The sequence below is a fragment of the Botrytis byssoidea genome, assembly GCF_014898295.1.
Source record: "Botrytis byssoidea strain MUCL 94 chromosome Unknown BBYS_002, whole genome shotgun sequence".
Taxonomy (NCBI): domain Eukaryota; kingdom Fungi; phylum Ascomycota; class Leotiomycetes; order Helotiales; family Sclerotiniaceae; genus Botrytis; species Botrytis byssoidea.
The window spans coordinates 2,256,953-2,284,735 of record NW_024065843.1 but is presented as its reverse complement, the minus strand read 5'-3'; the positions used below and the strand labels follow the sequence as shown (position 1 = coordinate 2,284,735).

At 43.3% G+C, this 27,783-nt stretch overlaps 8 protein-coding genes across 8 annotated transcripts; 3 read left to right on the top strand and 5 right to left on the bottom strand.

The window, feature by feature from the left end:
- Positions 1 to 103: 103 nt before the first annotated feature.
- On the bottom strand, positions 104 to 1,646 carry EAE97_001432 (uncharacterized protein). Its single transcript, XM_038871943.1, has 2 exons — positions 1,320 to 1,646; positions 104 to 1,199 (listed from the first exon to the last, which is right to left on the bottom strand). The coding sequence occupies exons 1-2, from the start codon at positions 1,465 to 1,467 to the stop codon at positions 205 to 207; spliced, it is 1,143 nt and encodes a 380-aa protein (XP_038737844.1). The 5' UTR covers positions 1,468 to 1,646; the 3' UTR covers positions 104 to 204.
- A 449-nt stretch (positions 1,647 to 2,095) lies between these two features.
- On the top strand, positions 2,096 to 2,572 carry EAE97_001431 (uncharacterized protein; the record flags this gene model as incomplete). Its single annotated transcript, XM_038871942.1, has 1 exon — positions 2,096 to 2,572. One exon carries the CDS (start codon positions 2,096 to 2,098, stop codon positions 2,570 to 2,572), a length of 477 nt encoding a protein of 158 aa, XP_038737843.1.
- Positions 2,573 to 3,848: 1,276 nt separating this feature from the next.
- EAE97_001430 (uncharacterized protein) lies at positions 3,849 to 8,656 on the bottom strand (the record flags this gene model as incomplete). The annotated part of the gene is made up of 2 exons (XM_038871941.1): positions 3,849 to 5,012; positions 5,066 to 8,656. The coding sequence occupies 2 exons, from the start codon at positions 8,654 to 8,656 to the stop codon at positions 3,849 to 3,851; spliced, it is 4,755 nt and encodes a 1,584-aa protein (XP_038737842.1).
- A 1,173-nt stretch (positions 8,657 to 9,829) lies between these two features.
- EAE97_001429 (uncharacterized protein) lies at positions 9,830 to 10,493 on the bottom strand (the record flags this gene model as incomplete). Its single annotated transcript, XM_038871940.1, has 3 exons — positions 9,830 to 9,983; positions 10,064 to 10,231; positions 10,339 to 10,493. 3 exons carry the CDS (start codon positions 10,491 to 10,493, stop codon positions 9,830 to 9,832), a joined length of 477 nt encoding a protein of 158 aa, XP_038737841.1.
- Positions 10,494 to 10,963: 470 nt separating this feature from the next.
- Positions 10,964 to 13,161, bottom strand: EAE97_001428 (uncharacterized protein). The gene is made up of 2 exons (XM_038871939.1): positions 12,227 to 13,161; positions 10,964 to 12,150 (listed from the first exon to the last, which is right to left on the bottom strand). Exons 1-2 carry the CDS (start codon positions 12,834 to 12,836, stop codon positions 11,231 to 11,233), a joined length of 1,530 nt encoding a protein of 509 aa, XP_038737840.1. The 5' UTR covers positions 12,837 to 13,161; the 3' UTR covers positions 10,964 to 11,230.
- A 3,685-nt stretch (positions 13,162 to 16,846) lies between these two features.
- EAE97_001427 (uncharacterized protein) lies at positions 16,847 to 20,392 on the top strand (the record flags this gene model as incomplete). The annotated part of the gene is made up of 1 exon (XM_038871938.1): positions 16,847 to 20,392. The coding sequence occupies one exon, from the start codon at positions 16,847 to 16,849 to the stop codon at positions 20,390 to 20,392; it is 3,546 nt and encodes a 1,181-aa protein (XP_038737839.1).
- Positions 20,393 to 21,511: 1,119 nt separating this feature from the next.
- EAE97_001426 (uncharacterized protein) lies at positions 21,512 to 22,814 on the bottom strand (the record flags this gene model as incomplete). The annotated part of the gene is made up of 2 exons (XM_038871937.1): positions 22,762 to 22,814; positions 21,512 to 22,624 (listed from the first exon to the last, which is right to left on the bottom strand). Exons 1-2 carry the CDS (start codon positions 22,780 to 22,782, stop codon positions 21,512 to 21,514), a joined length of 1,134 nt encoding a protein of 377 aa, XP_038737838.1. The 5' UTR covers positions 22,783 to 22,814.
- A 2,398-nt stretch (positions 22,815 to 25,212) lies between these two features.
- Positions 25,213 to 27,388, top strand: EAE97_001425 (uncharacterized protein). Its single transcript, XM_038871936.1, has 3 exons — positions 25,213 to 25,346; positions 25,416 to 26,757; positions 26,808 to 27,388. The coding sequence occupies exons 1-3, from the start codon at positions 25,308 to 25,310 to the stop codon at positions 27,209 to 27,211; spliced, it is 1,785 nt and encodes a 594-aa protein (XP_038737837.1). The 5' UTR covers positions 25,213 to 25,307; the 3' UTR covers positions 27,212 to 27,388.
- The last annotated feature ends 395 nt before the right edge of the window (positions 27,389 to 27,783 follow it).

Genomic DNA, 27,783 nt, shown 5'->3' with positions numbered 1-27,783 from the left:
GAAGGGTTATTAGACGAAGGGATTGAAGTTTTTAGAAGAGTTAAAATGGTCTCGGAGGAGAGAGATGCATGTTCTAACAGATTTTACAAGCGAGGACTGTGATAATATGGAGATTTAAAAGTTGAATTGTTGTCGGTGTATGTTCTTTTGTACAATACCATTTTTATATTTTTATGAATACACTATATAGGACATAGAATTAACCTATATCGTAGGTCCCTTCGCCTTTTTTATATTGGCTACCTCATCGGCAGGTAACATGCTTTGTAGCTTTTCCGCAAATGACCTCGAGTCATCTTGCAAGAAAGTCTCGTTCTTCCTCGAGAGCCTTTCAATTTCGCCAAAAATGTTTTTCTTAACATCTCCTGGTTTTGGGTACACACCTGCAACCATTTCCTTCAAAATTGCCTCTTTCTCTTCCTCCTTCAATCCCTCGACCTTATAATCTTTATGAACCTTCCACCTAACCTCATTTCTCCATGCCTCCTCCCCATCCCTCCATTTCTCTAATGTCTCCTTCTCCTCTTTGCTCTCAAATACCGTACCCATACCCCTTTCCAAATTCGCCAAATGTCTTTCCGGCGGCGTCGGTACATCCTTTTGTGCCAATGTTCCGCTAACAACTTGCATCTTATAAATTATCGATTCCTTCAATCCGTTTGTACTCGAACTTGTCGCAATTGCCGGGCCCCAACTCTCCAAATCAGACATTGAGGTGACTGGATTATAAAAGACGAACTCTCCTCCCTCTTGGCTATCCAGATACTGTTGTTCTTCAACTGTATATGGAGGATCATATTCATCTAATTCCACATCTGCCGGTTTAGGTCCTGCACGGAGACGAGGTTTTCCTCCGCGTCCTCCACGGCCCCCTCGCCCTCCTCGTGTAGAAGCTCCTCCTGCACCACCGGGTCCGCTTCTCACACCTCCTCTTCCAGCTCCGGCTCCAAGTCTTCCAGTGCCAGCTCCTCCAGAAAGCGCACCCCCTCGTCCGCGATAATTGGGACTATGACGGGCACCAGGTGCTCGAACTCGCGGACCACTATCATCGATACGACGGGAAATAGTAAAAGTTTGGCCAGGAGGAGGACGTGCTGCTAGTGAGCGAGCATCAATTCCACGGGAGGGTTGTGATGCGAGTGAGGAAATATCGGCTGTGGCAATGGAGCTGCGTTCTGCGCGAGTAGAACGTGGTTGACCTGGCTATTGTTAATTATTATGATTCTCATCTATAAGCCAGGGTTCCAGTTTCACTGCTTCCTGGTCATGCTGAGCACTGAGTGAAGCTTCAAAGCCTCTGAAGAAAGTTAGAAACTTACTATTATCATTACCCTTCCCCTCCTCACTCCTCCTAACAGAACTACTAAAAGCCCTCAAACTCGCCTTGATACCCTCTGACACCCTGGTCAAATCATGTCCCAAAGGTCTGGCACCTCCAATCGCTGATTGCACATGCCGTGTAAACATGATGTGTAGCGCTTCTTGTCACTTATCAAATCGTCCACTCTCTCCCCTCTATCAATCTGGAGATTCTAAGAAAATATTATATTTGCCTGAGGTATTAATGCATGTCAATCTGTGAGTGTAAACGCTAAAAGCATGAGGCTATCTGCACGGTTGTTCAATGTAAACAAGGCAAAATAGTAGCCTCTCACAAATCCTTTGATACGCCCCGATCGATTGTTCAACAAGATTCCTATCAAAATCCCCGGGACAATTTTTTTTTCTCGAAATCATGCAGTTCTGACGTTTTTGGAATCGCGAAGAAAATTATATTTCCTGCAAATGCCCCATATTTGCTAGCGCAGACAGACGTACAACAAAACTTTTGGAAAGACAGAACCCCCCACGTTTTCTCAGCCTTGGATTGTTTAGGATATCAACAACATACTACCACATCGGTATCGAATTTGAGAATATTGTTTTCGCATACGGCCCGCGACTTGCTACGAGTATAACGAAACTAGAAAGTTCTTTTTGGCAGAGAAGTAGACGAGGAACTATATATTTGCTATCGAACACCGACCACACTCAATATCAACAATACAAAGCACGAATTCATCTTATTATCTTCTCCAAGCATCTCACCCTTACAATGCTCCGCCGCGCCCCAACAACCATTACTCTCACCACGGAAGATATAGCTATCTACGAAGACTCCCGGCAAGCGGAACGTGATGAACAAGCAGAGAGAGAAGCCATGGCAGCGGCAGCACGCCACAGAAAAGCAAGACAAAGACAAGATTTTGGAGCTGTTAAGGGGGACAAATACAGGGAGTTGCAGGCGATAGCTGCGCAGAGGAGAGTCGATGCTGCGAGGGAAAGAGCTGCAGGGAGGGGACTGGATATGGAAGGGGATGGGAATGCGGAAAATGAGAATGAAATAAGTGAGGATGAGGGTAGACAGATTTTGAGGGAGAGAGAGGAGAGTGCGATAAGGGAGAGGCTTAGGGAGAGGGAGGGACAGAGACCTACTAGGGTTTTACAGAGAGCAAGGGAGGAGAGGGAGCAGAGGAGTAGAGAGGAGAGGTTGGGATTAGGCGGTGGGAACGGTAGTGCGTCGGGAAGATGATCTGTGGTCATTAAATATGGCGGCTTCTTGTTAAATAATTTCATGGATACTTCTAGTCTGGGAAAAAGTATAGGTTGTGGATATATTTGAGTCTATGGATACTGGAGTTTGTTTGGATTATATGGTTGGATGCAAAGGCGCAATGGAGTCACACATTCGATGGACGAAATAAATAATACTCCCAAAACGTATACACTTTGAAATATGAACAAGGCGGCTTGCTCATCGGAATTTAACTGAAACATTAAGCTATCTTATGTTGGCTCAACAAACCACCTGGTTAATGAAAATCAGCATGAACACTGAAAAGTGCTACATCCATTGTGTAACATTCTACCTGACTTGAGCATTTCCATTGCCCAGCTATTTGCAATTTCCATCATCTCAACTCTCCAAACCCCTCCCCATATGTGCATGTCCAATCTTCCATCTTCATTTCAGACGGACTTCACTCCTGCATCCTGATCAGCCCTTCTAATCACATACAGCTAATACCTATATTCATCCCAACCGGGTCTTGATATCCAAAGGCCCTAGACTATCTGCATCTGCATCCGAAACTTGAAATAAGTCATCAGAAATAGTCATCTCGAACATTACTTGGTTTTATACATCGAAAGCGCGCATGATATAGATAGAGATCAAAACGTTAGACCATGGCAAGGAGGATGGAAAGGCCATGGCGAGATATTTATCGGATGTAAAGAGCAAGTTATTCGCTTGGGATTCTCGATCTGAAGCATGGGCAGAGAAGAGAAAGGCGTCTTATGTTATATTGTACACTCTGCAAACATCCACCCCCTGAAACCTCGAGGGAACCCGAGAAATCAAGCCGCGGAAGCACTCAACAAATATCTAAGCACATCATATACAGCTCACAAAACCAAAATGAAGATGCTGATTCATCTGCATTTATTAACTAAGTAATATGGAGTATACGTTCACTCAGTCAGCATCTTATAATCCTCCCATCCTCCCTTTTAGAGAATAATACAAAGGATAAAGGAAGCCCAAAATGCCTCCATTCTCGTCCTGATCGATTGCAAGCATGTGCCAAAAACATGCTCTCACAAAAACGCCTCCATTTTCTCCTTCCTTCCGGGTGTATACCTCCTGAGAAGAAGCCAGCCAGTCCAGCCCTCCCTTATGGACAAATTTGCGAGATCATCCATAACCGAGACGCCTTTTCGCTAAATGCAGATCAATCAATGCCAAAGAAAAAAATCTGAAGTAAAAAATATAAAGAGAAAAGTAAGGAATTTGGTCTTCAATTCTATCAAGAGAATGAAGGTTTGGGTTTGGGTTTGAAGTTGAGCTTAATGGTTGTCTTCTTGGGTACCACCGGCGCATCAGCAGAAGTGGGAGGTGTTTGCGAAAGACCTTGTGCCGAATCCGGTAAAGGTTTTCTGCCTTCGGGGAGAGGTTTTCGAATAGTTGCTGCGCCCGGAATTGAACTTGTTGACCTCTTGAAGTTGGAAGATGTGTGGGTTGACGAACTAGATGAGGTAGAAAGGGCAGGACTAGCCCTAATCGGTTGTGCGGATGAAGGTCTCGGGGAAGGTCTCGGAGATGGTCGTTTTGGATTCGAAGTGGATTGGGATGAAGATTGAGATTGAGATGATAATGAAGCTTTTGCTGTAGGGTTGGGGGTAGACGCAAGAATCTGTTTCAACTTGAATGGAGAAATCTTGAGTTTAACCATCTTTCTCTGTCTCTTCTCTTTGTGTAGCGAGTTTGAAATCTCATAATGTTTTCTATCTTTATGCAATGAGCTAGAACCCTCATATTGTTTCTTGTCCTTATGTAGAGAATTGGAACTCTCTGCAATATCAGCCGGAAGAGGCCGTTTAGGTGGCTTCATGTCACCGGATGAACTAGAAAATTTAATTGAACCTGAAGATTTCGGTGCTACTGAGGGAGGGTGCGTAGAGCTAGAATGTTTCGATCCACTTGAAGAGCTTGAAGAAGGCTTAGAAAGTCCAGATGACGATGTTGAGGAGCCTGAAAACTTAGGAATTGCGGATGATGATCCTGAAGAGGCTGAAGACTTGGGAATTCCGGATGATGATGATGATGCTGCTGCTGCTGAGCTAGAATGCTTAGGGACCCCAGAAGATGATGTGCCTATCTTGAGCCCACCGGATGAGTTGCCAAACTTAAGAGCAGATGAGTTATTGAGCTTGATAGCAGATGGTGACCCAAGCTTAATGGCAGAAGATGGGGTGCCAAGTTTAATAGCAGATGGATTGTTGAGCTTGTGAGCTGATGAACTGCCAATTTTTAACTTGAGTGGCAGCGATGGTCTTTCTAGCGTTGGTGTTTGAGCGGGTGGAGCGACAGTGGGGGTTTCTACTGGTGGATGAGGTGTAGGAACAGCGGCGGGTTTAATCTTGCGAACTTTGGTCCGAACTTTATCGGTGTGTTTGAAGACCAATCGACCCTGCATATGGTTAGTACAAAGAACGCTACCAGTAAGAATATCATATAACATACCTTGCCACGATGCTCGACCTTCCAATAACGAGGTAACTTTAGCTTCAACGTCAAAGACTCCTTGGGATAGCAGAACATTGTGCAGAGTTGAAGAAAATCCATTTGCTCTGCCACTGTGATAACAGGAGAGAGAACAGCTTTCCACAAGGCATTCTTCAAATCAGTATTTCCTCCGACTTCCAACTTGAGTGAAGCCAGTGCGCCAATTACGTTACTGCGCTCGGCTTGTTCCTGACGTGCAGTCGTGGAAGCTTCTTCGATGATCAAGCCATCCTTCGCTACAGGAGCGGCAACTCGTTTGTTTTTGTATTCGCCAAGTCCAAGGACTCCCAGTCCATAATAGAACACCTTTGTCAGCTCACTTCGGACCCAGGGTGATGGATCTGTGCTTGCAGCAGTCACAAGTAGACACGCTACAGCAGTGCTCTTCAGGAATCCAAGGTCGGCAAGTGCCCAAGCAGCCTTGATTCGCACACGTTGAGCACTGCCATCGTGCAAGTATTGAGCAAAGTCAAGTGCATCCACTGGTATCACACCAGCGTTCATCAACTTCAGCTTACACTCTATGACTGTGATTGTGTAGATATTCTGGTAAGAATCTAGCCATTCATCCATCCTACTATATCTTTCCAGCTCTTCCAAAATTATCGTTCGATAATCTGTATTTCCTGCCTTTCCTCCAATTTCTTCAGCGTCGTCAAGTTGAAGCACGTCATTATTGACGCCCTTTGCACCAGGAATCAAAGAGTTTGCCAATGACTTTAGAATATTCGCAATCTTGAAACTGTCTGAGTAGGGGTTATTTCCGTTGTCGTTGAAGCGAAGAGCCTCAATGATGAACTTTTGCGCTGTTGGGGGGCAAGTAGAATCGTACATGCTTCTGATTCTTGACACTGCGTCAATAATAGCGCATTCAATCCAGTAAGCTTGCTTATCAGAAAAGTCATTTGCCTTGGGCGTTTTTGCACCTGGAAAATAAAAGAATTCATGGTAAGCTTTTTCGAGATGCTTAAGGCCTATCCATTTTACATCCTTTTCTACTGCGTGCTTAGCAAGCGATTTTGCAGCCATTGCTCGAATGCCATAGAAATAACGCCTATCCATTAATGTTCTAATCAGGAACGTAGCAACGAGTGGATGAGGAGGAGCATTGTCAAGGTATGCCATAGATTCATATTGAGCCGAGATATCGCGATCTTGTTGAAGCTGGGAAACATACATGTATGCTTCCATGCCGGTGAATTTCTTGTCGCAAATCCATTCAAAGTCGGCGTCAACACGAATCCACTCATATGATTCAGCTTCCATCTTCGCTTCTGTGATCGGATCCCAATCCCGTAAACCCCACTCTTGCATATCTTGCGGTGACTGCAGTACATCCCCTAAACAATAAATGAGAGCATCGTCATGATTTTCGAGACCATCCATAGCGGTTCCTGCATTTGCACGTTCCTTCATACGCCGATTGCGCTTGAGACGCTTGTACTTTGTATTATACGGAATTTCAATTCTTGATGTTTTCTCTCTGATCATAACGATATGTTCATAGGGTGTACCATCAGCCTCATGAATTCGAATTGTCAACGGTCCAGTAAATGTACTTTGTGACTTTGGTTGATTTACTCCACTATCCGACTCCTTAAAAGCCCTGTAGAAGCCATCCTTGTGCAATTTAGGTTCTGTCTCCAGGTGTGCCTGAGTTTGTGTAATTGTCATTTCCACACACAATCTCTTCTTGTTGAACTTTTGGGTGATAGTAAAGTGTGGACATCCTGAGCTATGAACCCATTGAGTGAAAAAGGAATCGGTATCTCTGTACTTGGTAATTTTCTCACAACTTTTGCGGAACCCTTCAGTCGATATTGTAGCATCGGTGCCTCCATTAGCGTTTGCGTTAACAATCATTTTAGAAATGACTCTTGATATACCAGTGCCTCCTTGAGCTTTTGCGATACGCTTGTCAAGAATGAAGAGAACAAGAGGAGCTTTTAACTCCATGAAATCTCGGAAATCATCACATACATCCACAATCTCACCAAGGGCGTGCAGGGACGGTCGGTCAATATCCAACTTGACAAGTCGTTCTGTATTCAGTTTTTGACGAAACATGAATTCGTTGTTTCCACAAAGATTTTTCATAAAAGTGTTTGTCATGAAATGAGAAATGCCGGCTATGAGCCATCTATCAGAACGACGGTCTGGCACAATGCCAACGCCAACGTATTGGCTAGCAATGGCGTGAACCAGTTTTCTGACAATGTCCATCTCTGGATCGATAATATCTTCCGGAAATAGAAGTCGATTACTGCAAATAGATAGAGACGCGGTGTGTTCCGTGTCGTTAACCTGGTCATCAACAAAGACAAATTTTGACTCTGAAAATGGGAAACTGCCCAAACTAAGTACAAAGTGATCAATGGCATGAGCCAATGGTGCACAAGTATTCCTCAATTCCTCTGATCTCCTGGGTAGGCAGTAGCCATATATTGCAGTTGACTGACCTTGCCCAAGTCGTTCTTCATCTTCGCCCTCCCTATATTCTGACAAATCGACTTGTTCAAATGGACCAATAGAGAAACCTACATGTGTTGCAGCTATATCAGAAGTGCATTGAAATGATACAATCTTTTTGGAACTATCATCCAAATCAATCACTTCATCGACTTGTTCACCAGAACAGATCACTGTCATCTCAAGAAGCTTCTCTTCGTCGTTGAGGAAGACCTCATCAACATTTGTCTTCTGAGAAAGTGCATTTGTATGTCCTGATTTGTGGTTGTGGATGTTGGGTCGTCGCTTGAGTGCATCTCCAAGTGTTCTTGAACACTTGATGGAAATATCCCACGAACATCTCATCGCTGAATCATCAACACAGGGGAAGATACAGCATGCCACGCCTCGCTCTATAGAATGTTTGGTATAAACATGAGGGAATCTCACATCCCCCTCCTCAACTCCTACGAACTGTAGGCCATCTCGAATTTGTGTAGTAACGAAAGGAATAGTGACAGTCAAAGGCTTGAATCTAGATGCCTGTTCCGCAGCCGTCTTCGCGGCAAAAACAGGGAGAGGAGCTGAACCTCCTTCAAGCGCAACTGATGAATTACGGGCTGCAGCGACACCACCAGCACGTTGAGTGACCGGGGTTGCTGCCTTCTCCGAGAAAGGATCAATTTCTTCAATTTTCACACTATCCGGTAGCTCGATCTCTATCGTACCTTCTAGCTTGTTGTCCGAAGTCATGAACTTCACTCTTTCGCTTTGCATCTTATGCGATTCTGCATCCCATGAATAGTACTCGGGGACTTCCAATTTTTTGTGAGGATCCTCGTACGAGAAAGACGCAACCCGGCCATTCACCAAAACCTCTCTTTGTGGTATGGAGCATTGTCGTGCATGTATGTGTATGGTCTGAAGTTCTTTTGTCTGTGGAAGAATTTCAATGTGGGTTTTACCCCGCAGACTCTTTGTTGAAAAATCAATTTCGAGCTCGACCTTTTGATGTACTACTATGAAGCCATAGTCCGCAGGATCTTCCTTTGCGGTTGGCGCACCTTCACGGCCGTCGTGATTCAGTAGTAAAGCAGGCATTTTCGAAAGTATCTTATCGTGTTGCCACGTATCTTATGGTGAGATCGATCGTTCTGATTTGATTTGAACGAAGCACACTACTAACATGTGATTTATGCGACTAAGATCTTGCGCTGGCTGGTCTCCCGAAGGCGAGAGCCAGCAAGACTTGGAACCGTGCCGAACCAAACTACCTCCCGCGTATGTTATTCTCGCTATGCCTTATTGCTAATACTCTTGTTGTGTTGTGGACAAGTCACGATAATGCGACGCAGGAATAGAGGGCGTCGTCGTTCGTGGGATCGAGAGAATCGCAAATCGTGGCTCGTGAGATTATCGATTAGATAGTTGGACTTGCACTTCTAAAAGAGGAAAAGTTGGTCTGCCAAAATCGCGGCCGTAAGAAAATAGGCAGAAAATTACAAGCCGTAAGAGGGGTGTTGGAAAGAAAGTGATCGTTATGATAATTATTAAACTCTAGGTAGTGTGTAGCTATCGTGTCCCACCAATGACGAAGGTATCAAACTCTAGCTTGTGCGCGCATAAGAAATTTTGGCGAAGAAAAGTTGCGACTACGTGCGCAAACAATTCCTAGAAGTAAAATACAGTGATATCGAAATCGTACGGACGTGAAAACGGCTGTCGCAGTTGTTGCGCATCGCCTTGATATTATTTATAAAGGTGTCGAGGAACGCGAGGCTGAGGCTGCTGTAGCTTTAACGCGCTAAGCGATATGCATCTGTAGAAGCGCGGCGGCTCCGCTTACTCATTAAACATCACAGGTGATAGACAACAATTCATCTCTCAAATTTAGATAGTATAGACGTAGCAGTTTGCCAACTTATTTTAGTTTGTTAAAAGCTGCATTGTTCACCTTGTATAGTGATCTTGACGCCAGATGTTGTCGATATTATATTGGTAAATCAACAATGATCCATTGAATCCACGATCATGATGTTTACTTCAAGTCAAAGGCTAGTTAGTGTATCTTGATTCTGCTCATTTTGTTCTCAAGACCAAACTACATTCTTCAGATGTCTCCTTCAACGCTTATTTCTCACACTCAACAAAATACACCGTTGAATCCAAAACCCTATCCCAGTACCTCATTTCTTCCCTTATCTCAGGGTCCATAGGTAAAGTAACACACAAATGCTTTTCCTTAGCAGCTGGGATCTATTAACCAAGTCCCCGCTACTGCCGCTGTTCAGATAGTCCTCGTGGCTTTTCGGTGACGAATTTGCAGTTCTGCAAAAATTGAGGAACATAGACAACGTTGTCCCGAATAAAAGCCTTCTGCTTTGCTGTTGCTTGATGGTGATATGCAATCTCGTCTTTAATGTCACCTCTATATGATCAGTATGCTAGGACTACTTATCATTACAAACTGTGATATCTTAGCATGTAAGCATACAACGAAAGACTTACTTGTGAATAAGGGAGATGCTCTTCCAGGCGAACAATTCAAGCATAGTTCCGGAACATTTTTCCAACTGCTCGTGTGATATCTTGTGGTACTGCGGCTGCCCAATCTCTTTCAACGATCTGTTTTCCATTTCTGTATGGCGCATCAAAAGAGTGTATGGAGCTCTTGGTCTGCAAGAATATATTCACATATTAGTATTCCATTATTCAAGGTTTTATTCAATTGTGAGTGGTCGAGTAAGGTCTCCCTCTTGTGCTGCTACTCACTTCCAAATCACGGTCCAGTCTTCGCAATCTCCTCTTTCTCATGTTCCGCCGTCGTAAATCCAAGAGAAGCGCCAACACTGATTTCGTGTGGCCATGGATCATTAAGCGCAACTGTGCGTGACCAATTATCGAGTAGATCATGGATATATTCTACATCACTAACCATATTTAGCGTGTTCGAGGATTACAAACCATGGGCTGTAACTGAAAGAAGGTATCAAGTGTTAACTTGAAAGTGATGCTAAACACTGCTATGTAGCAGTCCCTGCTCGGCTTCATATCTGATATAGTGAGTAGCAAGGTCTTGAGGCCACTGGGTCTCATTATTCGCGCTTATATCATCACTGCCAGATGTCCTCAAAAAGCAATCATACCATTTAGCCCAAAATGAATTTATTATCCAACTTCCACTTATTGAGCAACAGGAATTTATCTCAATTGCAATCTCCTGTTTCAGGAATGAATGCAGTCAACATGTAGATTGATTTAACATGATAGGGCGAGAAAAGGAGAGGTGGAACAGCGAGCTAAGAAACGATGATATGTGCATGTCATATGCGAGAAGCCGGCGAGTCTGGCGACAGAGTATTATACACATCCGGGTATCAATCACTCACACAGACACGACTTTTATGGTTTGATAATGATCAGACATTTCGAAGACAGTAACTTAGTATTCATCTAACATAACTTTGTCTTTCAATAGTTCGATAGTAATGTACACATTATACAAGTAATGTTAGCAAAGGTCAACAAATATAACTCCCCAGGACCAATTTTCCCTGGTCATGCATACCCAAGCCACCCAAACCACCATATTGTACATCCCAAGTCAACTGAAGCACTTTCGAATTGACATTTCTCCTATACTCCCAAGCCCTAAAATTGCCCAGAATTACATATTCAATCTTTTGCAATTCTCCTGTCTCTTCGCTTCTTTCTTGCATGGGTCTTCAATGTTTCCTCATCAAGGAATTCCGCCGGCAAGTCAAATTCAGCTACTTCTGGAAGTTCAGGGACAGGATGTCCCCAGGCGGCAACGGTTCTACCACTACGCCTGTGCTTTCCAAGTGCTGCTTCGCGCAAATATGGTTTTGCGAAGAATGATTTGAATTCTCTCTCAACAACAGGTGCACCAGCAAGCACAGAGTTTGTTCTAGCCTTTGGTCGAGGAGTAGAATTAGCGATTGCCTCATCGTGCAGTTGTCTTGCTGCAGAAGCATCGATGTCACTAAGGTCAGGAGGATCACCATTACTTTCGAGATCATCCCCCGAGTCCTCACCTGCTTCTGATTCTGCCTCAGCTCTTGCTTGTGCTTCAGCTATGGCGCGTTCTTTCTTCAACTTTCTTTGCTTCTCGTCATCTTTCCAGATCCGGAATTTTTCAAGGATCGACTCGCACCCTTTAACGAAGTATTGTCTTGCCGATTCGAACTCCTTCTTCCTACCCTCAGTAATGCCACTAACTCCGAGGGTCTTCAGCCAGTCCGGCCCTTGTAGGCCTTCCATCAGTCGAATGACTGAATCTCTCTCATGTTGAGCTCGGCTTTTGTCTGCGTTGCGCACAGCCTTCTCTTGGCGTTCTGGTCGTTTGTGGAGTGTCTTGAAGTGCTCCTCCGACAGAGGGTCCTCATCGCAGTCCATGGGAGTAAATTCGGAAAAGTCCACCTTGTGTGTACCATGGAGATTGGTGAAGAGAGAAGATGGGTATTCTTTGACAGCATACTCAGTGTTCGATTCCTTCTTCTTGGTGGTACGCAGAGGTTTGGAGGATGGTTTGGAGCTATCGATGATGATGATGGGCGTATCGACGTCTAGGAAATCTGAAAAGGGGAGTCAGTTACCATTTGAAGCACCAATTTTCATAATAATAATAATAATAATAATAATAAAACTCACGTTGTTCCTTGGGAACATTTCCAATAACTTCATCGTACTCTGGGAAATATGCAGACAATTCACTTTTGAATTTTGTCCCTTCTTGCGATCGAAGCTTCCGCCTTTCATCCTTCAAGTCGGCCTTGTCCGCCTGTAAAAGCTTGTCTTGTAATCTATCCAGCTCGTGTTTGATGCCATTGGCAACTTTATTCTGATGTTTTGTAGGAGGAGGAGGAGGAGGTGGTGGTTGTTGTTGTTGTTGTGAATTCTGGGATGGCAGATGTGCTGTTCGTACATCTGCTGTTGTTGCTATTTGTGGATGTTGCACGGAGTTCGCAGAGTCGGGATTCGCGTTCGATTTGATGACGCCTGATCGTTTTCTTGGTGGAAGCGATTTTAATTTTGGAGCTGGTATCTCGATGGCGAGCTTTGATTTCTTCGCCTTGGATAATAGATGATCGTCGCTGTCAGCAGATTCTCGTGCCCGTTTCCTGCCATTAATATTGGAATGGGAGTATGTGTGTGTATACGATCCAAGGTTGTGGTTGACGCCTGGAGTCATCGCGATTGTGTTTCCAGATAAACTTGTGAGAGCTTCAGATTTTCTTGTAGTTCTTCTGCTTAAAGACATTGAAGAATATGATGTTCGCAGATCATATTATTTGATTGAAACTAAAAATTCAATGTAACTTCAACTAAATATTAGTGTCTGGAGATGTAATGTCTGGTACGGTACGGGCAATAGCAAGCGACCAGTTCAACTTTGGGGACTTCTTCACACGCGCAGGGAAGGTACAATGTTATTGTACGGCAGAAAATAAATTTTCAATTGATCGCGAAAATATTCTTTTTCTATTTGTTTGGTATCTTGACCAAAAGATTAAGAAGAAGTATTTGAAGATATAGACTTATTAAAGAAATGTAATTGTTTTGTTCAATTCAATTCAATTCAATTTTTGAAGATTAATTATTATATTATCGATCGTCATTTCATCATTATGGGTAACACAGATTTATTTATAATCCGTACAGGACAGGACGGACAGTACGTACAACGTAGCACACACCACTAGCATTTCCACACGCTAAAATCGAACCACCGTATGTACTGAGCTATTGTATATGTAGGAAGCAAGAAGATCGGAGGCTAATTTATATATTCATCGATATCTTTAACATCCGCCCTGGATCAATCAAGCAGCACAATTAACAAACGGATTGTGCTATATCGTGATAGCGCATGTCATTACAAACTAAAAAGGGGGAAAGGGGGCTAGCAATACTACTGTCAAACATATCTTGGAAAAGGACAGTTGAGATGGAAGACTTCAAGTCATGGTACTTGATTGGGGTCTAGTATTTATGACTACTTTTATACATACATGAAGGTTTCAAAGAACTCGATATGGGAAATCTTAGAAACTAATAAGAGTCATACTTGGACAATGTAATTGTTCTTGTCCAGATAAGTCCAAGAATCTACAGTAGTGGTCACGGTTATAATTCAAAATGTACAAAATGTAGAACAGGTTCAACTTTTTGAGCTCTGTAGCAAGTCTTTGCTTGTATGATCTGAACTCCCTTTTTCGTCGTTATATATGTTGGTAGCTGTAGCTCAATGCTGTTTCCCACTCTCAGATGTAGTATGCCGGCGAGAAGAGCTTTCGAGTAATCAGGACCTAATCTGCGATCTTTCTCCTCAAGAACGTTGCTGCGGTTTCTATACATATCAATAATCGCAGGTAGCCATCTGATGAGATTGAACAGTTGAGTAAGCACGGGAACATCACACCGTCGAAAGCCGTAGCGGTCACCATTATGTGCAACGCGCATCCAGAGCAGTTGAGATCACTCCACGAAAGCATACTGAGAAGTGTCATTCATTTCACAATTGCAAGATGGATAGCGCTCGACTGCCCGAGCTACATACTTATCCAATCATCTGCGTATATGATGTTTCAATTGTGACATGGTCAAGACGAAAAGGGCGCTCTCACAGTTATTTGTACGGGCATGTTGACCACAACATTTCCAGCCATCCTCGCATACACTACCATCATTCTTATAAACATAATGTTCTATTCTCTTCTATACTCAGCTCTGTGCATTCATAATTCAACCCAGGTATCCGCAATATCTCATCCACATACTTTCTTTTACATTTATCAGCCTTTATTTCACGGTAAATCATTGTGTACAATCAATGAAACCCGAGTGTATCTTTCTAGCTACTAGACCTCTCCTATTTCCACATTGAACGAGACGGTTTTGCTCGCAGCGGTTTGAGACTATGATTTTAGAGAACTCGCTTTACCCAGGATATGCAATGAAAACGTGTTCATAGGAGCTACTTCCCTTCGCCATAGAGTTGAGATTATGTACAGAAACTATGCATAGTAATTAACATGTGGTCGCTTTACTGAGAATTGTTTATGACGCTGATGATCAAGGCAAGATTCTACGTGTTCCTGTACGCCGACATATGTCACCAACGCCATGATCTAACTAGCACAGCATTGCAGGATAAGTTGTTGAAATGAATAGACTTTCACTTTCCATCGCCCCTTTCCATATACCGAAGTTAAAACTAGGCGTCCTCAGTTTTCCTCGTCTCTCAACCTCACTGCCGTGGATTCAGACCAAAAGTATGGATCAACATACAGTCATAGATTTTCAAGCATCGAGAACTTTTATGTCTAACCGGCCTAAAAGCCGACATGAAAGCAGTAATTCAGCTAGCGTGCCTGACTGTGACAAATGATTATGCAAATCCAAATAAATATTTGGCCAAGGTTAACAGGCCAACTATAGCCTCAAGAAGAGAAAAAGACTGTGAAGCGAAATATAGGAGTAAATGAACGAATCCTAGGCTTGTGTGGACGATAGTCGGGTCTTGGAGAGTTGTCATTGAGCCTCAGAAGCCCATATGAAGCAAGCTACAAGTTGCAATCGAAATATCGGATGATTGGTTCTCCCTTTCAGTTCTAGGATTGTAGGATGAGTATCAACAACTTGTTATTTCTCGACCAACGAATATGGCAGGACAAGCCCTCAAAGATTCGATACCAATCGATGAAAGCTCGATGTTTTCCGATGTGGCGTTGGTAAGGTTAAATGCTGTATATTCAACTACTGCGTAGGTATTCCCTACCTCCTTTGTAATTTTCTTGTTTGATCCAATGGAGGGGTAGGTGATCAAACAGACGCATTGTCCCAGATTATGTAGGGAAGAATGTTATGAACTTATAAGACATACATTAGTGTTTAGCGCCATTCATTTCCGTGGCAAGCGGGAAGACAAAACCAATTCCTGAGGATTTGAAACGATACGGAAAAAAGATCCTGGTGATCAATCGATAGTGTACAGAGTCTAATCAACACTTTCTTTTGGTTGATAAGATTATGGACTCGAATTTTGAGAAAATTTCCTTTTCTTCACGGACGGGAAAACATCAATGGACTTGTCAATGTAACCTTGAATATGGATGGATTATGTGCCCAATTTGATATCACAAATGGACGGCTAATTTTTATTGATTCGCAAGCCTTTTGATATCCAGGATGTCAATGCAGATGTAGCACACACACAACGACACCATGTACGTAGATGTCGGCAAGGATTACCGGGACCGAACATATTTTAGATGTAGAAATCTTAAGGGAGTAGATAACCTTAGTTATATAGGAACTCTCATGTATTTGGTGAACTATACGAATACCTTCCAGGTACGTACCATCTACCTAGGAAGCAGTAGGTACCGAGGGAAACAAGCAAGCATGATCTTTCAAACCATAACTACTCGTATAACTAGAAACATTTGAACGCATTGACTTTGGAACATGGAGAAAGTTATACTCCGTAGACTTGAGCATTGTGAGACGAGACGAGGTCCCTGTCCTTTGTAGAAAGACTCCGATAGACTAGCAGAATAGCAGACTTGAGAGACAACACGACTTCATTGACTTTCTGTAACTTGAACATCGAAATAATTAAATCATGACTAATAATTACTACTCGTAGATGAAAAAGAGAAACTAGAGAGAGGGTCACACAAGCCGGGGCCTTTGTAACATCTTCGCTCCAAAAGTCCTTCGGTCCTACAAACACTTTCTCTTCTTCTTTTTCTCTTTGTAGCTCTTCCTCTTTACATTTATTTCCCTTTAACATCTTGTCCTGATACCTTCATTCGTTCGTGAATATTGATTTCGAATATATACTACCAAAAATACCTTCTTTTCCTGGGCATCAGCACTCCTTCACAAATCAAATATCAGCCGCTTTCGGGCGTCACCAAAGTCAACACCTCCCGCACATTTCTAAGCAAACATTCGGCATTCTGACATGACGAAAACCACTCCAGACTGAACAAATAATTCATAAAGATTTATCCCAGGCGGAAGCAGGCCTTCTGTTAATACCTTCCTTCTTCAAATACTTGTTAATTTTTAAGTTTGTTCCCCATTAATCAACTTGCTCAATCGATAGAGACCCTTGTCCGATGTGACCATCCACGGTTGATACATGCAGCTAACGGAACGCATAGTAATACGGATTGCACCGATTATTCCGATACGATATTTGTACATAAGTCTACCTATCCTCCCTGCTGCTCTCAGCTTTTACAGCTGTAAACTGTAGCAATGGCTCCAAAATATTTGAAGGTTTCTATGGGAAGCACAGGCTCGAAGAGCCTTGCGACACCAACCGCGCACATGGCAACAACAACTGTGAAGATTGATGGCATGACATGCGGGGCGTGCACATCTGCAGTGGAATCAGGATTCAATGGTGTTGATGGCATTGGAAACGTATCAGTGAGCTTAGTAATGGAGAGAGCTGTAATTATTCACGACCCAGAAAAGATACCGGCCGAGAAAATACAAGAGATTATTGAGGATCGCGGTTTCGACGCAGAAGTACTGGCTACGGATTTACCATCTCCCATGTTCGATAGAGATGAACACAACGACGATACCAACGATAATTCTGACGATGACGATTCAAATGATGCGCCTATAACTACAACAACGTTGGCCGTAGAAGGAATGACATGCGGGGCTTGCACTTCAGCAGTGGAGGGGGGATTTGCGGATGTTCCGGGAGTGAAGAGTTTCAGTATATCACTACTGTCAGAAAGGGCAGTGGTCGAGCATGACACTACAATATTGACTGCAGAACAAATTACAGAAATCATTGAGGATAGAGGGTTCGGAGCCTCCATTATCGAATCAAATACAGCTACCCCTCCTTCACGAACACGTAAGTCGCGCCGCGAGAGTACTTCGAAGAGGGAAAAGGTCGCCACGACCACTATTGCTATTGAGGGGATGACTTGCGGTGCCTGCACATCCGCGGTCGAAGGTGGATTCCAGGATCTCGAGGGTCTTGTGCAGTTCAATGTCAGTTTACTTGCAGAGCGGGCCGTAGTTATTCATGACCCCTCCAAACTATCTGCTGAGAAGATTGTCGAGATTATCGAAGATAGAGGATTCGATGCAAAGATTATATCCACACAATTAGGCTCCAGTCAACAGTCGGCAGCTACCACATCACAGTTCAAATTATTTGGAGTAGCGTCGGCTGCTGATGCGACCGCTTTGGAAACGAAACTTCTATCGCTACCGGGTGTCAATTCTGTAACGATAAGTCTCGCCAAGAATCGGTTAACTATTTCTCATCAACCAAATATCGCTGGGCTGCGAGCTCTCGTCGACCTCATCGAGTCTCAAGGTTACAACGCTTTGGTCGCTGATAATGACGACAATAACGCCCAACTTGAATCTCTTGCGAAGACTAGAGAGATAACTGAATGGCGTACCGCCTTCAGGACTTCTCTAAGCTTCGCTATTCCGGTCTTTTTCATCAGCATGGTATTCCCTATGCTCATCCCGTTTTTGGATTTTGGAAGTTATGTGGTCTTCTTCCCTGGATTGTACCTGGGTGATATCGTTTGTTTAGTTCTCACGATACCCGTTCAATTCGGCATTGGAAAGCGTTTCTATGTTTCTGCATACAAATCTATGAAACATGGTTCACCTACAATGGACGTATTAGTTGTTCTTGGAACATCTGCCGCTTTCTTTTTCAGTGTTGCAGCTATGATCGTCTCCGTTCTTCTTCCCCCTCACACTCGACCAAGCACTATTTTTGACACAAGCAGTATGCTTATTACTTTTATCACTCTGGGACGATTTCTTGAAAACCGAGCAAAGGGCCAAACCTCGAAAGCACTTTCTCGCCTCATGTCTTTGGCTCCGTCTATGGCAACCATTTATGCCGATCCAATTGCTGCAGAGAAAGCAGCTGAGGACTGGGATACCAAAGAATCAAAAGCTGATCACGCTCAGGAAGGAAATGCTACAGAGGAAAAGGTCATTCCCACTGAACTTATACAAGTTGGCGATATTGTCATTTTACGACCCGGTGATAAGATTCCTGCTGATGGAACTGTCACTCGAGGTGAGACTTACGTTGATGAAAGTATGATTACCGGCGAGGCGATGCCAGTATTGAAAAAGAAGGGAAGTCTACTCATTGGTGGTACAGTCAATGGTGCTGGCAGAGTCGACTTCCGTGTTACACGTGCTGGTCGAGACACTCAATTGAGTCAAATTGTGAAGTTGGTTCAGGACGCACAAACTACAAGGGCCCCAATTCAACGACTGGCTGATACCATTGCCGGCTACTTTGTTCCATTCATCCTTTGTCTCGGATTTCTTACATTCTCGATTTGGATGGTCCTTAGCCATGTCCTTTCGCATCCGCCAAAGATTTTTGTGGATGAAAAAAGTGGTGGAAAATTCATGGTTTGTGTTAAACTTTGTATCTCGGTCATTGTTTTTGCCTGTCCATGCGCTTTAGGTCTTGCAACTCCCACTGCTGTGATGGTAGGGACAGGTGTGGGTGCAGAAAATGGGATTTTGGTCAAAGGTGGTGCTGCTCTTGAGACGGCTACTAAGATCACACAAGTTGTCCTTGACAAAACTGGCACAATCACAGAGGGTAAGATGAGCGTTGCAAAGATCAATTTGGTTTCTGCCTGGAAGAACAATGAATCACGTAAAAGACTATGGTGGACAATCGTTGGCCTTTCCGAAATGGGCAGTGAACATCCTATCGGTAAAGCTATTCTTGCTGCTGCCAAGGAAGAACTTGGAGTCGGCCCTGAAGGCACTATTGACGGGAGCATTGGCGATTTCGAAGCTGCCGTTGGTAATGGTATCAGCGCTTTAGTTGAGCCTGCTGTCAGCAACGAACGTACTCGCCACAGAATCTTAGTCGGAAATGTTCGCTACCTAACAAACAATAATGTATCTGTACCCCAAGATGCCATCGAGTCTTCTGAGGAAGCAAATGTCAAAGCTGCTGGATCATCTAAAACTTCATCAGCAGGTACAACCAACATCTTCATCGCTATCGACGGGTCTTATTCTGGCCACTTGTGTCTTGCGGACACCGTTAAAGATAGCGCTGTCGCAGCCATTGCCGCTCTCCATCGTATGGGTATCAAAACTGCAATTGTCACAGGTGATCAACGTCCAACTGCGCTTGCGGTTGCACGTATCGTTGGCATCCCACCTAAAAATGTTCACGCTGGAGTTACCCCTGATCAAAAGCAGGATATCATTCGCAAGCTTCAATCTCGTGGAGAATGTGTTGCAATGGTAGGAGATGGAATCAACGATTCTCCTGCTCTTGCCACAGCAGATGTTGGCATTGCTATGGCTGGTGGTACCGATGTCGCTATGGAAGCAGCAGACGTTGTTCTCATGAGACCAAATGATCTTATGGATATTCCTGCGTCTATTCAACTTGCCAGATCGATTTTCAACCGTATCAAGCTTAATTTAGCTTGGGCATGCGGTTACAATATTGTTGGTCTCCCGTTCGCCATGGGCATCTTCCTTCCTTTCGGACTACATCTACACCCAATGGCAGCAGGTGCAGCAATGGCTTTCAGTAGTGTGAGTGTAGTATGCAGTAGTTTGTTATTGAAGACTTGGAAAAGACCTAGGTGGATGGAAGATGCTTTGTTGGAAGAAAAGGGACAATTGAGAAAGAGGGGCCAAGGCTGGGGTTTCGGAGGCTGGAGTGGAAAGATTACGGATGCTTATAGAGCTGTTATTGGAAGGGGCAGAGGTGATGAAGGGGGTTATGTTCCTTTAAATACTCTGGAACCTGTATAGGTTAGAGTTGGATATTGAATTGAATGGAAGAGTATTGGATTTAGTTTGTTATTGCGAGATATCCTTTTTTGGTTTTGGGGCGTTGTTATGAGTTTGCCAGCGAAACGTATTCGTTATGAGTTATAGAATGGTTAAAGCGTTTCACTAGTCGGTGTACAATTCTAGTTTTTTTCTTGGTCTAAACCTAGACGTGTAAAAAATCACAAGAGAAATTCAATCAGCACAAGATAAGATCCGAAGCTCTATGATGATATGACTGTGATGATAAAGACCGATTCCTCATTCTCTCGTACACTCGCATACTTCATCTACCGTTGATGAATATCGGAATGTGACCGTGATTCCAAATGAAAAAGCAAAACCTTCCCATACAAGCTTGTTATGAAGATGTTTTGCAATCTTGACTTCCATTCCACCATTCAGAAGCAGGCAACAGCACCTGAGTTTCCATCCCGAATAGAATGTATCACCCAGCAACTAGAAACTACGGACATCCGGGTTCCCTCACCTTGATTACGTTGATGGATGATCAATCTTTTCTGTGCTTGGGAGTTTTTTGCAAAGCTACTCACGTAGTTTCAGGATGTTACTCTTATGCATGTAAATATGATACCGCATACAATGTATATTTAGCTATCTGGATTCGGGAAGTTTGGTAGTGAGAAATTATAGTTTGGAGGTGGAAGAGGTATGGGGCTCATAGCGGCTTCACCTACATATTTGTCATTGGTGAGTTGATACCTAAGTATTCACTGTTTATGTATGTGTGTTGCTCATGTACGCACGAGAAGAATTCAGCTACACCTTTTGGAATTTTGACGGTGCTCGATTTCATTTCCTTGGTTTTGTCTATGATACCCTTTATTCTTATGGTAATTAGGTGGTTTTGTCTGTCATTTCATATTACATATTTGCCAACTCGAAAGTTTGTAATTGGAGTTTAATTTGAAAGATTGAGTTACGGAATTTGCTAGCTAAGCTATGTCGATCTTTCAATTTGTACCCGAGTATTTCCTCTCCCCTGATATGTACCTCTTGTCTCTAACTGCCTTATATACTACCAATACACAATCTTGAGACTCTCATCTACTAATGCCTGATTCTACGTTACCGGTTTATTTATTTATTAGCTTTCTCGACATCGATATCGACATTCTCTCGACTTCCCACTGCCTCCGGTGTAACTTCTCCACTAGCATTACTACCCACCGCTGTCTCTGCATCAGCCTCCCCATCCTCAACCTTGACATTACTCTCTGGAAATATCTCATCATCCCCTTCAACACTCCACTCCCTCCATCCCCCCTTGAAGCCCCGCATCCACTCCCACCTAACTTCTCTTGCGCCTTCTTTACCTCTCACTGGCATCCCTCCCGGTCCCCCTTTCCTGAAATCTCCCTGAACCTTTGTTCGGTTCGGAACGATAAACCTCCTATCCACCCTCATAATTGCAAACAAAAAGAGCACCACAATTTCAATCCCAAAGTCGAAGATATAAAAACATGCTTTACTATGATACCACGCCGGATCATCGAGGCTTCTGGGTAGATATGCCATTCCTGCTCTGAAAGCCGCTCCGAGAGTAAGTAACACCGAAGTCACAAGCACCAATCGAACTTTCGTTCTTAGTTTCCCGGTCCCGAATTTTTCCACCGGATTCCGAGGGAGAAGAAGTCGTAAGGCCAGGAGTGGAATTGGAGCGAATGCGAAAATGGCAAAATATGTACTAACAACGAATATTATAACCCGATCGATCCACAAAACATGTGGATCCAGTGTAAAGAAATTCTCGACAAGAACCGATATATTTGTGATCAATCCTGCAAAGAGACTCACATAGCCTACGCGAAAACAGGTCCGGACCGAATGTTTCCATGCCCATGGATGATATACCCTCAATAAACGACTTGTGAAAATGATATTGATGAGATATAACAATATTGTGCCTGCGGCGACGAAAACTTGGGCCGCAAGCGCGAGACGGATGTTGGAGGGGTAGGATGCCCAGATGATACGAAGAGCGCAGGTTATGACGCGAGAAAAGGAAAAGCCGAATGCCATGCCGGACATGAGGAATTTCTGGCCGCGGCGGAAGTTTATTTGGAGGAGAGCCATGTGGATGATGGAGGAGAGGAGGAAGAGGAGCATGAAGATTGTGGTGAGGGGTGTATCGATTGGGTGGGTGGGTGTGAGGCCTATAATGGCGGATTCTGGAGGGTAGGGTGGTGACATCTTGATGGTGTGTTAGTTGTGTATTTGGTTGTCAGAAGAGGGATTGTGGAGAAGAGACAGGAGGAGAGGAGGAAAATGACGACAAGAGAAAGGATTGACGAGAAGGACATTTAAGGCAGGAAGAAGAGTGAACTTACATTCATGGTATTTGAGGCCATTGGGCTTCCCTATTGAAAAAAAGGAAAGAAATCTTTATGCGGTTTGCACAAAGGATCTATTGTTTCAGACGCCTTTTCTCAAAAAAGTTCTAACAGATCCTATCGTTCCAATGGCACGATTATCACATACCCTCTGAAAGCAATGAAAGTGAAATACGTTTCATGAGTTCAAGCTCTTGTATCAGACTTCACCTTCACTTCACTGACAAACAGGATGATGGTGATGAAAGAAAACTTGCAGACTCTTTAACCTAATGTAGCACAAGGAATGTTGTACCAGGAAGAAAGAGTGTCATGAAGCGGAACTACCACATTTTATAAGATACGCCAGCTCCTGGATACCTAGGATATTGAATTTATCTAGTAGTCGTCTTTGGTTGCCTTGCACCTCGATACACAACATTCGATATTTGGTAGCCATCTTTCGTACCATGTCGATTATCCAACCAGGAAACGAAATTCAAAACCAAAGATACATCAGTCCGCAATTACAAATCTAATTGCTATTTACATATTCCCCTCCGCTCTAGTTCCCCTACCTGGATACCGTCTGCGACTTGAGTTCAGCCTCGATCCTCACCATATAGCTGTTGGTCATGTTGCCATTTCCAACCAATAGTGAATACAACAAAGAAATCGGAAGCTCGCTCTTACGAAAGACCGATTCTCGTATATATTTTTATACTTCACCACAGGACTAATAGACTTGATTGATTTGTCCCGCTTTCTTCACGAGAGGATTCCATGCTGTTCATTTCAATCATTCTCTGACAGCTAGAACCAGGGGTCAGGCGAGAAATAGATCCCGAGTACCGACACCTCCTTTACACACTCTCTCCGATGTCCCGCTCACGCCACTGAATATTAAGCATCGAGGCGTTCACGTTGAGCGATCATCTGAAAAATCAAAGATCTGCGTGAAAAGCCCTGGCTGAGTGAGTAAGGCTTTAATTACTAGGTCTGCAGATTGATTTTCGTGGGGAGGCGTTCTTGTGCGAGGGTTGAAGCATTTGCAAGCTATCTTGTATCGTTTTGCATCTGCTGTGCTACGTCGCTAATGTTGGGTTCCACTGATACGAATACGGAAATATCTTAGAAGTGGTAAGGTTAGAATTTGATGGAGTACAAAGGGGGGAATTTGGAGATATTGGATATGGCTGTGACTGTATGTGGCATATTTAGCTCCAGGACCCAGAGGCTAACGAGTCCAGCTGGTGCGTATATGAGCCACCTAAGACTACAAACTAGAGAGGTATTCGTTGCGATCTGGCCTATATGAGTAGATGGGGATGGATATCTGGTCCTGAGATTCTTGAGTATTGTATCGGGAATAGAGAGACAATTTGCCAGAGATACTTGTTACTTGCTCATTTTCGCGGATGATGAGTAGAAATACGTTTAATGATGACTCCCAATCAATTGCGATGTACCTCTGCATACCGGTGACTATATGTATTCAGGTCCCTAGGCTAATGTAGTCACCTCCATTTGACTAAGGTTGGGGTTCATACCCAATGGCCTACCAGATTGTGGTAGCTGTTGCAGAGAGTCAAATCTGCAGGCATGATTAGCTTCGTCGGGTAGAAATTGGTGTGATATTTGTAAATTGGCTATTCGACGCACTTGCAAGCGACTAACAGTCAAGGTTCGAGCTGGCTACCGGTTGAATCAATTCTGTTAGGTACATTTGTGATGAAGAACCTACCAAGCATGTGGAAGCTTATTCTTTGAAGGGATAGTTGTTCTAAGTTCAAGTGCTTCAAAGACTATTGATAGCTATCGAGAAAGAGATATATGCTGTAGTGAGACTGTTGGAGAAAGAGGGGAAAGATAATACTTTAGAGAAGGAAGCAAATGTGCTTAGCGATATCTCCCCCCCTTTATCGATGATTAATGTTTACCGATAAGATAAGTTATCCTGAAATCTCGGGACTAGATTGCTGCTTGGTTTGGACGTCGAGATTAGGAGTCCAATCCACGATTCAAGGGAAGTAAAATGTATTGAGGACGCCGTGGAATGATAGTCTGGTGATTATGATTACCATTTTGTTTACCTTCTTATGAGATATGAATGAGGGAATGCATAACGGTATAATAAGTAGGATTGTTCCATGACTGAGAGACACTTTTCTATTATTATCAAACATCCAATTCGAACCCAGTGTTTAAGTTTGGTTGAATGTCAACAATTGAATAGCCATGATAGGGAAATCTGCTGTACGACTCTGGGTTGGTCGAAATCCCTTACTTCTTGCTTGGAGGAAATCTCGTGGGAGTTTTGGCTGATGGCAGAATAAAGGCGGTGTACGTCGCCGTTTTGACTTATGACGTTTTTAGCCTGTATCCTTGCACTATTTTATGCACCCAGGCGATCTAAGCACAAACCAAAATGCGACAAGCTCCATCTACTACTCCAGGACATGACTTTTAAACATCCATACATGTGATTTTTATTGATATGATTATAAGTTTGAATGTAACTTCACTCCTGTCGAAACCTCAATCGATCTACAATTCCGAGCAAAATGACAAGTCCGGCTGGAAAACGCGGACCATCAGTCTTGGTATGAGCCAAACCAACACTAAATTCCAGTTGATAGTTGATAATTACATTTTTGCTAATTTTGTCTCAGGTTACTGATTCTCGGGAACGACAACGCCCTTCCACAGCACGAAATAATTCTCAACGACCAAATGCCAATGGCTCGAATGCGCCTAGACCAACAAGATTCATATCAGTGGATAATGTTTTACAATATGCCTCTCAAATCCCATCAGGCCAAGCCCGAGGACCACCAGCCGGACGAAGACCTCAGGCTCTAGACCAACGTCGCGCAAGTGGTCCCATATCTGCTCGGATTGCACAACAGAATGTTCCAGGTCGGAGTACAAAAATCAGCGAGAAATTGGTTTTGATTCCAGATACAGTGGATGAAAAGGATGATTCAGAAACGGAAGAGAATCTGGAGGCTGGGAACCAACAGCGACTTGATGGTGGTGGGGGACCTCCGACAGATGCTGAAAGGGATATATTAAAGAAGAGAGGCGGTATCAGAGGAAAGAGTTATGCGGAACGGTTGCCCAAAGCGAGGAGAGCAAACGAATTGGCTAGAGTTACTGCGTATTGCACGGCACAAGCATATAAAACAAAGGCCACGGCTGCATTCGTCAAGGAACGACACGGAGCCAAGACAAAGTTATACGATGATTGTCTCTATACAGTTTACCATTTGCCTTTATTACCAGGTACCGAAGGATTCAGAGTACGAAGTAGTCCGGTTTTGAAAAGTCCAGGGGGAAAAGCGGTACTAGATGAAGAGATAGAGAGGAGTGAGAATCGAGATTATCATGAAGGGTACTTCGAGGATACGGATACATACGGTGTAAGGGGCGGAGAAGATAGTCCACGAAATGAAACCGACGAAGAAAGAATCATAAGGGAAGAAGGAGCCCGAAGAGGTAGAGAGGAAACCCATATCTTTGAACAAGGCAAAAGAGCCGACAGTCCGAATCGAGTCGCGCCGGATGCGAAAACTTTTGCAGAAATGTTTGTCTTCTCATATGGAGTGGTGGTATTTTGGAATTTCACCGAGCATCAGGAAAAGGATATTCTTGCAGACTTGACATTTGCTGCGCACAACACAGATGTATCGCTTGTTGTCCGACCTCAAGAGGAAGAGGATCTCGAAACAGAGGAGCTTCATTTTGAGTACAATTCCTTCGTTGACAGACCACGAATCTTTAATGATATGATAACCTTAAGGAGTGGTGATCATATGATTAAGCTAGCAATGAGTCATGCTATTGCTCAAAGTACAAAATTGAGTTTCTTTGAAGAGCGAATGTCGCAGACTATGCTAAGCGCAGAACATATTCCTAAGCACTTGGCCTTAACGGGCCAACTTGGTATGTCTCGTACGGAGATTCTCAAGATCCTTGGACGTCTCTTCAAAAGTAGGGTAGATGTCAATCTTTGTAAGTTATTCATTCTGCTTTTCGCTTAGGTTCTTGCTAACATTCTCAAGCATCAAATATCCTCGACGTACCCAGTTTCTTTTGGGACTCAGAACCCACTTTACATCCACTTTACGAAGCCATTCGAGAGTATCTCGAAATCGGTCCCCGTATCACGACACTCAATGAGCGCTGCCGCGTTTTCTTGGACTTAGCAGAAGTTTTAAGTGACAGTATCGCAGATACAAAAATGAGCACAATTACATGGATTGTCATCATCCTAATCATCATTAGTATAGCAGTGACAGTCACAGAAGTAGGTTTAAGATTCATTATATTGGAAAAAGCGGGCGCAAGTGGTGGAAATTCTGCAGCGGGAATGGCTCTTATGGATAGAAATTGGTCCAGATCTGATTTTAGTAAGCCTCAGCTGGAAGCCATTTGTGGAGTGGGACACACGATCACGGAGCTTTGAACTGAGGACTCGGGAGATGTTAATATTGGATGCGGGGTAGATACTTTGTTCTTTTTGTATACTGGAAGGCTTGGCGCGAGCATCGGAAAGGTATTTAAGTGTGTATAGAGTAGCTGTATATAATTTGCCTGTAAATATTGCTTAATGACAGCCAGCGTTCATATTAATTATAATCGGGAGTTTCGCCAAAAACTTTGCTGTGGGTTTTTGTAATGAGCAGTTGTTGCTTAACGTTATTGGAAGTTCAATTCTCAACTCGCTTATATGTTGATTAGTTGCAAGTAGACACAATATAGGCAATAGTATACTACAGTGAAACTGTGGCGTGCATTAACATATTGATATTGTAGTTAGTATGTATAAAAAGGAGGTTATATTAGTCTTGTATATATTTATATATTAAAAAATATTAGTAATATATTGAAATATTTGAATCCAATATAAAATATATATTTTTATATATATTAAATAACAAGTTTCTATTTCTTATTTCAAATTAAATAGAAATCCCTTATTTTTAATTTAATTTGAATAGGAATGTATATTTTATATTGGATTTTAGTATTTCAGTA